General features: G+C 39.1%; 1 protein-coding gene across 1 annotated transcript; it reads left to right on the forward strand.

The window, feature by feature from the left end:
• Nucleotides 1-209: 209 nt before the first annotated feature.
• Nucleotides 210-5,004, forward strand: LOC129779267 (peptidyl-prolyl cis-trans isomerase, rhodopsin-specific isozyme). The gene is made up of 4 exons (XM_055786656.1): nucleotides 210-367; nucleotides 437-647; nucleotides 4,455-4,800; nucleotides 4,856-5,004. The coding sequence occupies exons 1-4, from the start codon at nucleotides 323-325 to the stop codon at nucleotides 4,956-4,958; spliced, it is 705 nt and encodes a 234-aa protein (XP_055642631.1). The 5' UTR covers nucleotides 210-322; the 3' UTR covers nucleotides 4,959-5,004.
• The last annotated feature ends 9,097 nt before the right edge of the window (nucleotides 5,005-14,101 follow it).

Here is a 14,101-nt window from a genome sequence, read left to right on the forward strand (position 1 = left end):
ATACAAAATACATTACATACAACATTTCATTACAGTATCGGTTTACATTCTAACGTTAGGGAAATACTCGTAATTTGCACAAGCTCTTACTCTATGCCGACCATTATTTCTACAAATGAAGCTACTGAAAGAACCGCCGATGAACAATCAATACAATCCACAAACTTGTTGGGCTTCAACATCCAGAATGCTGATGAAACGGTGAGAATGATAACCTAAACAATGGTTAGTTCACTTCCAGCGGTCAATGCTCACCAATCATATTAGAAGCTCGCGTTAATCCAAGTTCTAGAAAGGTGGTGATTTGTTTCAATAAAATACGATGATCTGGAACACGTGTTGGGTCTTCCCAATTATCGTGGCAAGTGTAAGGAGAGCGCGACGCGAATAATATTTGATTGGTGGAAAATCAGATTTGATTTCTTCCGCATTCCAGATTCAAGCGGCCACATACAAGATCACGTCGCAAGTGTACATGGATATCTCGATCGATGGGCGCCCGGAGGGACGCGTGATTATCGGATTGTTTGGGGAGGATGCTCCCAAAACGGTTGAAAATTTCAGACAGATTTGCATCAACGGAATCGATGGTATCTCGTACAAGGGTAGCCGATTCCACCGTGTGATTAGGAAATTCATGATACAAGGTATGTGGTATCACAATGATTATTAATAATTATGAATAACTCAATATATTAGAATCAGGTCACCAATAGCATGTAATGCTGAATTTGTCATTTTCTCGTGGTAAAATGTCATGTATTACAAACGATTAGAAATATAGTTGATGAGATTTTTTTTTATTTAAATCGTTTATTTTTACAGGCTCAGTTACATAGGTTTAAAGGAGATAGTTGATGAGATGGCGATGTTCTTTTACGGTTCAGGCTCATCAAAGGATTCTGCACTCTGGCTTATTTACTGAGTCGTATAAAAATCACATTGCATCATCAGTCAAAATGTGTCAATGCATCATCAGTCAAAGAGTTGTGCTTTATATCAGCCTTGTTAATTAACACTGGTTAACCCAATCCGTAAAAATTATTTTTTAACGAAAACCATTGGTGTAATTTTGGTTATTGGCGTTACAGAACCCCCAATCTTCAGGAATCTATTCACGAGAGCTCAATATCACTCGATATAACGTAACTGCGAGTAATTGGATGGGTTCGTCTCCTTCTACATAATATGGACTCCATTCACTCCATAGCATTCCAAACAACGCCAGGACAGAATGCCAAATCAGGCCAAAACAGCGAGCGTTAATCATCATTGGGTAGGAATGGTAAAAAATACCAATCGAATCGGAAATTCTCTAGGATTTGTTTGATATGCTATACATTACAATTCGCTAATCTCTAAGCGGTTTAAATTCATGAAAATTGGATTAATTTCCTTCTTCCCATACATTTGTTCTGCCGATTTGTGTGCTAACCCTACCCGAGTTTCGAATGCTTATAACTCGAACATTTCTTAACAGATCGGAAAGATGTTTGCATCAATTGATAGGAAATATTTCTACGTGTCTACCACAATTAATAAAATATTATTTTTCATTAGATGAACTATTGAATAACTGTAAAATGTCAATCGTTATTTTAACGCCCAAACTGCCTCGTTTTGATTGGCCCGATTTACGGTTTCCCCAACACAGACTTCAAAATCGTTGTACCCGTGGAAATCTGCTCTGCAAATATACATGCAAGTCGGGGGTATTTTTGTTCCCACCGAACTGTGTTTCCCTAACACAGACTTCAAAATCAATGTGCCTGGGGGAATCCGCTTTGTCAAAACATGCAAGTCGGGGCTATTTTTTCCTACTGAGCCGTATTTCCCTAACACGGACTTCAAAATAAGTGTGCCTTGGGGGAATCCGCTTCACGAATACATGCAAGTCGCAAGTATTTTTTGGTGTTGAGTACTTTTGTACTCGTATGTCGTTGTATAGACCGGAATATGTTTCCCTAAAACGTACTTTTAAACTGAGAAGCAGGGTTGCCAATAATATTTTTCAAAAAACTGGAAGATTACTCTTAAAAAAACTGGATCCTTTAAAATCGTTTTATTTTAGAAAAGATTGGTTTTAAAATGTGTTTTTTACCTATTCTAATGATTGAGAATAGAATTTCCTTGGAAGCTTCGTGTAATATTCATACGTAATTCAAGAAGTTTAATGAATAGGGATTCAGATTCTGGACTGTTCTGCTTGTTTTCCAAATCAAAACCCTATCAAGAATTAATGAGGCGTCATCATACGAATAGTAGATGCAGCTTACAAGCAGTATGAATGATTTGAAGAGCTTAAACGAGCAGTATCCTCTGCGTAGAACGAGATACAAACTAAAACATGGTCGTAATCATCCCGAATGGGTTATTTGAACTGATTGAGAACTTAAGATGACTTACGAATTAGAAACTTATCGTAATCCATGTTAAATTGACGGTAATTTTGTAAAAGAGTGAGAGTTTTTCCATCTGGTTCTATAGTTATGAAACACTGGAATTTTAGTTTTTTCAATGCTCCTGAACACAACAATAACGTTGAACTGGCCAATCTTATAAATGAAGATAGTTATTGTATTCTACACTATATACTTCAATTCAACCGACTTCTTGCATATCTCTAGCCCGGGAAAAATGAGTGGTTCTATAGTTGTGAAACGCAGTGTATCAGGTTGTCCAAACCAAAGTTTGGTATCAGAATTAAAATGAGGTATCCTTAAGTATCTCCTTCTGCTCGAGAATGTACCTTTGGAAAAATATCCATAGTATGCATACTTGCTAAATAAACACTATAGTGCCTAAGTATTTTATGCAAAGTATGCATTTTCTCTTTATTCGAAATACGCATCAAATAGGAGAGTTTAGATCATGTGTAATATTAAAGCTATTTCAAACTAAAATCCTCTGGAGACCACATGAAACTAATATCCCATTGATTCAAATGGAAACAAGATTGCTTGGGTTTTATGTTTTTATCAATCAAAGTCAATGGAACATATAACTCTATGATGCGAACGATAAATGTCTAAAACCAAAATTGGTCAAAGGATAAAAAGGATGAGTGAGGGATAATATTTATACATTGTGAATTTTATATAAAATGGAAACATAACTGAAGCACACATATTTAAAAAAAACTGGATAAAACTGGATGATATTTGAAAAAACTGGAAGATTTTAGAATTAAACTGTTTCACTGGGTAAAGAGAAAAAAACTGGAAGAATCCAGTTTAAACTGGAACATTGGCAACGCTGCTGAGAAGCCTCATTTCAGCGTCATTTCAGATACTAGAGGTGAATGAACTTTCTCGGTTCGAGAACTACGTAAACATGAAATGTGCAATAATTTCAGAGGAAAATGTAAAATAAAATGATCGTTTGACAATTCTTCCGTTCACATATTTTGGTAGTCCTAGGCATCATATCAAACGTAAAAGGACGTTCATTTCGATGCAATCTAAAATAATATTCGAAGTGGTAAACAAGTGGATTGCATAATATATTTACGTTGTTCTACGTCGAAAATATGCGGTCGTGTCCTAGATACAACCCCTTACAATTTATTGCTGTTAATTGTTTATAACCTTAAATTTTTCAGTTTATTAGTTTCTAGCCTTGAAGAGGGTCGTTGGGTATTGGCGATCTAACGCAAAACGTAAACGATCAGTGAGACATCTGGATTTTGTTTTTGAACTAAGAAGATGATGATAATGTAACCTAAAACTCAAAAACAAATCATGTATATTTTACTTCCGGGCTTTCCAAGGTAATTCTCACATGCAGGAACCATGCATTTTTCAACTTGTTTTTGATTGTGCTCTCGAATTTCCTTTTTTGATTCAATCATTGTCAACATTTGTACAGTTTTCACTACTGAAAGAGGTAAGAAAATAACATGTTATATATAAAATTGCGCAGAATAAAATTTCTTCCAAACTCATCGCAATCGGATAATCTTTTATGATTAAAACATTGTAATTTATGGAAAGAACTACAAACCTTCCATAAGCTCACATGGCAAAATTTAAAACCATCATCACTTTCACCGCAGCGCCGCCTAGGTGTAGATTTGTACGTTATATCGCCAATTGTTCAGCCTTAAGAAAGGCTGATGTATTCAGGCATTACATTCATGCGGAATGTTAAGGTTAGGAATCAGAGGTTATTCTGTTGTTCCAGAATCTAGATCACATCGTGTTGAAATTGATGGACAGCTTTTCTTGATCCTCCTGTTGAAAAGTTGTTTATCTTCTGATTTTGTCTTTATGTCGGAGTACATGGTCTCAAGAGCCGCTGTAAGTACCTTGAATTTCAGGATGAAAGGAGTGAAGCGAATGTCACGCGCGAGTAATGCTAATTGTTTTCACTTGTGCAATGGTATATCTCAATTCTTGATTCTTTATTCGATTTAGACACACATTAAATCATAATTCACTCATATCTTCCGATAGGTGGTGACATTGTATCTGGCGATGGTACCGGATCTATAAGCATCTACGGGAAATACTTCGAAGATGAAAATCTCAACAACAACCACACCAGCTCGGGCATAATCGCGATGGCAAACCGTGGTCCTAATACCAACGGATGTCAGTTCTACATCACCACCATAACGGCACCATGGCTCGATGGGAAGCATACAACATTCGGCAAAGTGTTGGATGGACAAGGTGTCGTGCACAAGGTGGAACAGCAGAGGACCGATACGGACGATTATCCTGTTCCGACAATAATAATCGAGGACTGTGGGGATAATCCAATGGGGGATGCATACATGATATCCGATGATCCCTATGAGTAGGTTTATGTGAAGTGTTCGAAATTCAAAGTTTTCATTCTTCATTCTTTTCAGTCTATGGGCCTGGATAAAAGCATCGTACGTCCCCCTTGGTATGAGTTTCTCAATTCTTGCGTTTTTCCAATACATAATAAGGAAATTAGATTTCTACTCGTAAACTTTTGCACTAAATTGATTTTCTAATAAAGACTTACGAGATCAGACGAATCAAAGAACTTTGTATAGCCCAAGAAATGAAGAAAATCTTTCTACTCCGGTGTTTATTTGGCCACTTTTGGCTTTTTATAGGACTTTAGACCATGTCTCTGTTTTATCCGCTGAATCATCCCAACACTGGTTTTGAACTTTTTGACCAAATCACGAATAGATGCAGACCTATTCTTCTGAATATAATTTACAACTTTTCGGTCTAATTCGGGATTACTTGGTCCAGGTTTTCGTCCACTTCTGCTGAGATCCACGAAAAACATTCATTACCGAACTTGGCGGCAATTCGTTTAACACTTTCTGAACAAACTTTGATTTTTTGCTGTTTTGTGGTATGTAACACCCTTTTCGGTGAACCAATTGCGCAGAATTTTCTTTTTAGTTTCCAAATCAATCCACAACATTTCGAGAAAAACTTTATAACCGCGACTGTTTGACTTGTATTTCGATTTTGACATGTAAACAAAGCGTGCTCTGATTACACAACCAAAAAAAGTTCACTCGTTTGTGTGTAATGACGTGTTAAATGTTTAGGACTACTTTTCGATACACTCCTTACCAAGGATGGAAAACAAGGGAGCATGATGTGATTTACGATTAATCGCAAACTGCACAGATCGCAATCTGTGCAAACTGCGACTAACTATTAATCCTCACCCATCATAACCAAATGATTTTCCCTTGGTAACTCTGAGTTGACCAAAGCATTGCTAGACTGAAACTAGTTCGAATAATTGAGTTACTCTCCTTCCTCGTTTTGTTTTCAACTCCTAACAAGACTTTGCTCCATGGGAATGAGTGTCTCTATGACGTACGATTCTCGCTCTCTCGTCCGGGCGTTCAATTTTTCTTTCCGAGCGCGTTTACTTCGATGAAACTGGGTAAAATAAAAAATGCGCTACAGCAGATAGGACGACTTTAATGTTTCATGTTTCACAGAGGATTTCTCAGATGGTGTTTAAATTAATCAAGAGACTACAAACAATAATCCCCCTCAAATCACTAATTTTATGAGTTAATGTAAATGCGTTATTGGCCAAGGCTATTACGACATCGAACACGTGGTCTTGCGAGATATATTTTTCCGCCTGCCCAAATACAGACCACTTTTTTCGGGGCCGAGTAAACTGGTGTCTAGAAATGACCTTGATTACCTTGAATTAATCAAAAAACATAAATTAGCGCAAATATGTCAACATGTGTTTTTTTTTGTTTAAGCACGTAAATATTTGCTCATAATTTTTTTGGATTGTGGCACTCTACATAATTTGTATGCAGATAGACTATCCACAGTTTGTGGGGGGATGGAATACTCATACAACTCAAATTATCTGCTATCACAAAGCTGAGAAATTTTTTGACGTTTTGTTTTACTATTGATTCATTCAAAAAAAAGCTTTATTTTTAAATGTTTTCTTATCCTGAGACTGGCTCACCATATTGCACTGCTACTAAAACCGTAGGCTAACTTCAAGGATATTTTTTATTCATTTTCGGCGAATAATCAATAGAGTGCCGTGTTATGAAACATCAGAATAATAGCAAAAACAATATTACGATCATAAGGTGTAGGACAGGTTATTCCAGACGACATTGGAATATATTCCATCTGACGATCTTTAGAAAGGTTAATGACCTTCAAAGGATATATTTATCTTGGGCACATTGAATTGATGTTCATGACTTCCAGTCGGACGTTTATTCGCTCTGATAGTAATTGTGTGGTCCTCACAAAGCATATATTCCAATGCCGTCAGTTCACTGAAATTATTCGCATACCGTTTGATGATAAGGTAGGATGTTGATAATCATTTGCTGCGATACCTATTGTTCCAACAGTATTCATTCGACAATATGAAGACTGAATACCTAAAATTAACCAGATTCAACCATGCAAATCTGCGGTCAAAGCAGTATGTGCACTTGAGAGATGCAACAAGTTTGAAGGGATATAAAAAAACATTAGTCGTTCGATAAATCTACTGTCACATATGTCGGAAGTCCACGATACATGAATATCATACGTCCATACTATTTCATTACATTTATTCGCAACGAAGAACGTAACCACACAGAATTGAATTAACCAAATATGTGATCCGTTTTATCCACAAAATAAAAAAGGGTCTGAAATTCAATCGAATTTGAAAGGTGTTTCGTGAAGTCACTAATTGAATTACTATTGGTAAAATTATTTGGAGAGAAATGTGAATGTTCAGAATTATTGGAATCTAAAAACGATTTTGGGCGGGATGAGATTCGCCCAAATCTGCTGGTAATAAAATTAATCAATTGCATCCATTACCCGTCTGCAGTTTATCGGGCGGGAGACGACAGCAAAATAAAATCGACACGAGACTGAGTCAGCCACTCACTGCGGTCTGTGCAATAGAGAATTAAAAATCCCGCGATGAGTGTCGTAAGATTTCAGTTGATCGTCTCTTGTTACACTTTCCGATCAAGAACTCATCATCCGCTCTATGGAATGGGATTAATCGTTTGTGGCTTGCACTCACGATAAAACTTGAGTAGTAGAAGTAATGCTTCGAGAGTGCAAGCAGTGGGGATTCCGCTCTCATATTGCTTTTTTGAGATCTTGGTAGCTCACCGTTCCAAGTATTCTCTCTGTGTACATATGAAGAATAAAAGAGCCTCGCCTGCTGGGGGTGATTTAAAAACATCCGACTAGAGGGATATACTTATTCATTGATCGTTGAATGTGATTTTTTACCATCCCTGCTCCTTACCATCTCAGCATGCTGACGGTTTGTTCTAGTGGGGGTGAACATTGAAAATAATGTCTGAATAATTTGAAAAGAAAATTCGTGAAGCCCGTCTAAAGGCAGGGTTGGGTTGTAGAGGGTTAAACTATGTTAATCATTGATCGAGTTTCCACTTGCTGCAGTTACGGCCTCTGTACGTTTCCGAAACGCACGGTAGGTCCTAATAATGCAACCTGCATCCATTTCTCTCCAGGTACAGGTTAACATTTCTCTGTTTAGAACAGGCCTTAGCCTTCATGACGCCCCATACTGAGTTATCCAGCGGATTAAGATCGGGGTTGGATTGCGGCCACATATCCTTCTTCTTGTTGAAATACAACATTTGGCCTCGGGCCGTACTGCTCTTTGATCCACGGAAGAACATACTTACTTAAAATCCCGATGTAGACATCCGTGTTTACTTTGTCACCTTTTGGACCAATCCAAACATCATATTGCTAGCAGGATGCTTAGTCAGATACACGTTTTTATCCACGTCGATCACGTCTTTTACCGGGAGAGCACTAATATAGCGGTCGGTTATGGAATTTGATATGGGGTCGACGGTAAACATGCTCACGTCGGTGAACAGGATTATAGGATTTTTTCGTTTGAGGAAGATCAAGATTTTCGTACATCACCCGACTCGTAGCTTCCTCGATCTAAGACCCTTTGCACGGGCCACCGGAACACTCGCGATTGAAAAGCCTTTTTGTCACATTTGCGCGTGATTGTTTGATTCTTTGTTTTTGAGAGGCTTTAAACTTTGCAGTTCGTTCGCCTCTATACGCGTGAGACAAATCACGAATACGCTGCTACTTCGTCATGGTACAACTGTCAAACTAAGGAAAACGACCTCTTTTAAAGGGTGTGTCACATCAAATTGCATCACGGAAAAAACGCTGTAGAAATTTAATTTTTAGGAATTATATCTTCAGCTTTCGCTTATAATCAGATAAGAGTGTATAGATCACGTTGGCCATGCTTCACTGTCAATTTTTCGTAAATTTGGAAAAATATCGTCGAACGAAAAAGAGCGTCGTGAATTAATCCTGTGCACTCATTTCGAAAATCCGGAGTTGTCACATCGGGACATCGGTAAGATGCTGGGAATCGTCCAATCCACGGTCAGCAGAGTACTAAAACGATACTTCGAGAACCTAACCATCGACCGGAAGGTGAAGAACGGCAAAAATGGATACTCCGTCAGTGAAAAAGATCACAAGCGCGTAGTTAAGCAGTTTAGACGTGATCCGAGAAGTTCGGTCCGGGATGTCGCCAATAAGCTGAATTTGTCAAGTTCATTCGTCCAGCGGACCAAGCAGCAGGAGGGCCTGCGTACATACAAGGTTCAGAAGGCTCCTAACCGCGACGAAAGGCAAAACATGGTGGGGAAAACGCGAGCCCGGAAGCTGTACACCGAAATGCTGACGAAGCCGCATTGCCTGATAATGGACGACGAAACCTACGTCAAAGCGGACTTTCGTCAGCTGCCGGGCCTGTTGTTCTTCTCCGCAGAGGACAAATTCAGCGTTCCGGAGGAGATACGCAAGCAGAAACTATCTAAGTTTGCCAAAAAGTACATGGTGTGACAAGCGATCTGCTCTTGCGGAAAGCGGAGCGCCCCCTTCGTGATGACCGGCACGGTAAACGGGCAGGTTTACCTTAAGGAGTGCCTACAGAAGCGCTTTCTACCACTATTGAAGCAGCACGAGGGCCCGACCATCTTCTGGCCGGATCTCGCTTCGTGCCACTATTCAAAGGACGTGTTGGAGTGGTACGAAACCAACGGGGTCACCTTCGTGCCAAAGCAAATGAACCCGTCCAACGCGCCGGAGCTTCGCCCAATAGAGAAATATTGGGCGATTATGAAGCAGGCCCTCCGGAAGAACCCAAAAGTTGTCAAATCGGAGGCGGACTTCAAGAGAAAATGGATTTCTGTTCAAAAAAAACTACAACCTGACGTTGTACAGAACCTTATGGACGGGGTAAAGAGGAAGGTGCGAGCATACGGGCTTGGGCTCGAAGTTGAATAAAAAGAAAATGCCAAAAGTTGTTTAATAGTTTTTATTTTACTGTCTAAAATTTTCAAAAGGATCGGTCTACTGGGCGAATTTCTACAACGTTTTTTCCGTGATGCAATTTAATGTAACACACCCTTTACTCGCAGCATATTACAGGGTCTTTCAGATTAAACGCTCACGCAAAAAAATCGAATAGCTCCCATATGGACAATTTTTTTCACTCTGTCGATGGTAACACTGCATTCCCCACTTCGGGACGATAATATTCGGCTACTCGTTCAGTCTGATCGGATGGTTTTTAGTGTCAAGATGTACAATTTACAGGAACGTGTATTTCTAGTGAGATCGTATTACTCGAGCAACCGAAGCCTTAATGAAACTTTGTCCTCTTATGGTAAGAATTCCAACATTTCTCGTCGACCGATTACCTCCTCTGGGGGTACGTGAAGGATCGTTGCTATGTTAATAAGCCACAAAATTTGGAGGAACTCAAAGAAGAGATACCTCGGATTTTCAACAGCATATTAGGCGTAATGTTAGGGTTGTGTATGAAGAATTTTGTTCACCATTTAAAACGCGTTATCGAAAAAAGGGGTGATCACATCGAATATGTCCTAAAATATGCTTTATTTTCGTTTTTTTGTGACGATCTTTAATGCCAACTTAGTGGTAAAAGTTTTATAATGCCAATTAATACTAGGAGGGATGGCATCCCAGGCTCTAGAAGAGCAACGACTTAACCGCATCGGACGAAGCAGTCCCCTCTATTCTGCGCGGCGTATGAAAGTTTCTCCCTTTATTGTGGAAGCCACCTTAATTTTCTGCTCCTTTTTGATACCCGAGTCAATAACATTTGAGGACACGACTTCAAATCTCACCTAAGTGACAAACTATAGTCACGCTATTCGCCTGCGGGAATACCGTGACTTGAGCCATCTCACGCCATTCGCCGCGCGGAATAAAGGGGAGTATCTCACCTTGTAGAGTTTTATATTTTTGCCTGGTCCTAGCCTCGTATGAGGTATCAAGCGATAGGTTAGCTGGGCACTCTTCCCACCTAACTAATGCATGAACCATCCTCTGCACACATACCATCTCAAATGGCGGTTCACCTATTTCAGCTAATAGACTCTTAATAGGACTACTATAGAACGCACCCGTGATTATGAGAATTCCGTTTTTATAGGCTGGTTCCATAATTTCAAAATATTTTTTCGATTTACTTGATAGGACGATACCATACACCAGTCGGGAGATTATTCAACTTTTAAAAATATTCAAAAAGGAGTCCCGTGGGCTGGGTACACTTATCTCACTTCTTAACTGGCGAACCTAGCCAGAATATTCACCTGCGCCCGGGCTTATGAACGCCAAAGAGAGACTAGGCTCTGCAGAATGCACGTATCTGTATGCTCGTGCTTTTTAGTCCTGACCGAGAAATTGTCGGACGATCGCGCAGGTGCTAGGGATGACCGACTTTTGGATGCCGGCCAATTCCTTCTCCATGTTCAACAATTTTAGCGCTTCCAGAAGAGTCTTCGGGACAATTCCAGTTCCAGAGAGAACGACTGGGCCTCTCTTAGCCCCCACAGTTCATTGAGCTCCACGGCCAATGGTCGGCACTTACAAATTTTGCGGCCGTGAGTCTCCTCCAGATTCTTGTCCAGTGGAATGCGGAAGCCACATCGATGATGGTGACGTGTCGGTCACTCTTGTCATATACCATAATATCTGGACGGTTGTGGTGGATCGAGAGGTCGGTCTGAACAATGCGATCCCAGTACAGCTTGAAACGGTCATTTTTCAGGACAGGTGCAGGCCGGTACCGGTAGTTGTTGGTAGCGCCAGTTGTCGGTGAACAATGCGGGCCACGTAGTTGTGGCGCTGCGTTGGCCAAAACGGGACAACCTCCCATTTGGTATCTGTAAGATTCGTCACGAATCATGTCTCCTATAAACTCGCCGTCATAGACCTCGTAGCCTCCGGATTCGGTGAGTTGTCCTTTCAGCAGATGGACACAGCGGCACTTGTCGAGGCCGAACTCCATGCAGATGTTCCTGCTTATATCTTCGACAACCTGGATAGCTACACCTAGACGCTAACTTTAATCAGCGTAGACCTGGGATGGGAGGTTCTTTGCAGAGATATGTTGTGTAAAGCAGCAGAGTTAATGAGCATGTTATGCATTTGGACTAGAGACTGAAGATCACGAAGTGCTAATATTGGAAGAACCGCAGGTGCAGCTTCTTTATACAGCCCGACGGTCGAATACAACTAAGTCCTTTTGTAAACAGCTTTCAAACACCGACTCTGCGTTGACTGTAGGGTTTGCAGTTTGGCTTTGCTAGCTGACCCGCAAATTGACACCAGATACTGTAGCTTAGATTGTACAAACTCATAGTACATATCATACCTTTTAATCGCTTTTAGATCGTTCAGGTGATCCGCAATCTTTCTCTTAACCGTTTTTGCATTGAGCTTGAAATTCAAGTTTCTATCAATCATGACTCCGAGAAGTTTAGGAGCTGTATCCCTCGGGGATAGCTTTGCCATTCATAAAAACGGAGGCTCTTTGAGCACCCCTGGCCCGTCTTATTGCTGAAATACTTGATTTCTCACTAGAAATAGTGAACCCAACTTCGTCTGCCCACATCGATACGAGGGTCACTATTCATATTTCGGGAATTGGCAACACTGATGTCATGTGAGTCCATCTGACGGTTCCATCACAGCAGTGGAACTCCATACAATTCACTGACTAAAAAGTGTCCACATTTTCCTCGCTTGTTTACGTGAAGAATATAATTTTTTCAGGCACACTTGATTTGAGAGTGTATGGATTTCTAGCTGTCTTGACGCAAGGTCTTTAATGAAAAATGAGAAGATGGGAAGGTTTATATAAACATGCTTATAATTACATAAGTTTATTCAAATATTAATATTGCCCTTATTTAACTATTCAGTGCAATTTTATCAAAATTTGAAAGAGAAATTAAAAAAGAAATGTTTTTTTTCAATATTTTTATGAGATTAATCTATTAAAAATCCATGATTACCTTTGATTTGTTATTTACCCCCCATTATTTGTTAATTTTTCCTGCTTTTCGTTCTTTGACCTATCATTTTGAGAGGTTTGAAATTGCGACAAGATAGAAATTTGGTGTGAAAGAGCGAATTGTAGAAAATTAAGTCGCAAATTCTCTAAACTTTATAATTAAAGTTTTTATGTAGTATTTAATTTTTGAGTTTGTTTGAATGACAGATTGAAGTTGATTCATAGAAGAATAAGATTTCATTTGATATTACGATTTTTGAAATCGACTCAATGGTTGTAAAATTATGACGTTTTGGAAGAAATCTTACTTATTTAATCAGCAAAAGGCCCACGTGGCATGTGCTGTACACAAAAATCGTCTCCATTCACATGAATTTAATTTTTTTTCCAATTGTTAACTTTCATTCTCATATCAAGGATCAACATATCATATCTTTTCATTAATCCGCAAACATGCCTAGTAGTAACTTAAAAAAAACAAACTCATAAACGACAAAAAGAGTCTTCGTATATTTTTTATATATTTTTCACAGTTTTATAGTAGTTTTATAGCGCTTTTTTAGTTGGAGTGCCTTTTAATAGGCAGTTCGCCAGTCGGAGCACGCGTCAATCAAGAAGCAACCATCCGTCATAATTGTATGTCAGTTTTACTCAGTTTTTCAATGCCATTTTTATCGAAGAGTCTTTGAACGTTAAAATCAAAAAATTAAGGCACAGTACAAAAGTATTTAGTTTTGCAGTTTGTTTGACAAATGTATTCATTTGAAAATATTTATTAATATATATACATATATAAAGTGGATTATATCACATCCACTATTCAAGGAAGTTAATGATATTTTCTACCATCAATCCAAATGCAGTAATCTTAATTATTATTATGGCCGCACTAAAAGACATGAAAAACAACAAGAAAAACGCGAACTTTGAAATTTGTGAACTATTGCAGTATTACTGCAGTATTATTGCAGCCATTCCATGCCAAACTGATATAGTGGTTTTCAGCGTTAGGAAATCATTACCTTCACCAGCGACCAATCGGAGCACATGGCGTGCAAGCCATGTGCAGCAATAGGAATGTGCTAAACAAGCACAAATAACGTTATAAAAGAGCCACGACAACGTGGCTCGGTCTCTTTTTCATTTGTATCGCGTAGAGCTAAGTTTGTGTCCTAATAAATTTATCTTTTAAAAAAGTGACATTCTCTAAATCCGAACCTAACTGGTGTCAGAAGTGGGATACCAGCGCGAG

This window comes from Toxorhynchites rutilus, chromosome 3 (genome assembly GCF_029784135.1).
Source record: "Toxorhynchites rutilus septentrionalis strain SRP chromosome 3, ASM2978413v1, whole genome shotgun sequence".
Taxonomy (NCBI): domain Eukaryota; kingdom Metazoa; phylum Arthropoda; class Insecta; order Diptera; family Culicidae; genus Toxorhynchites; species Toxorhynchites rutilus.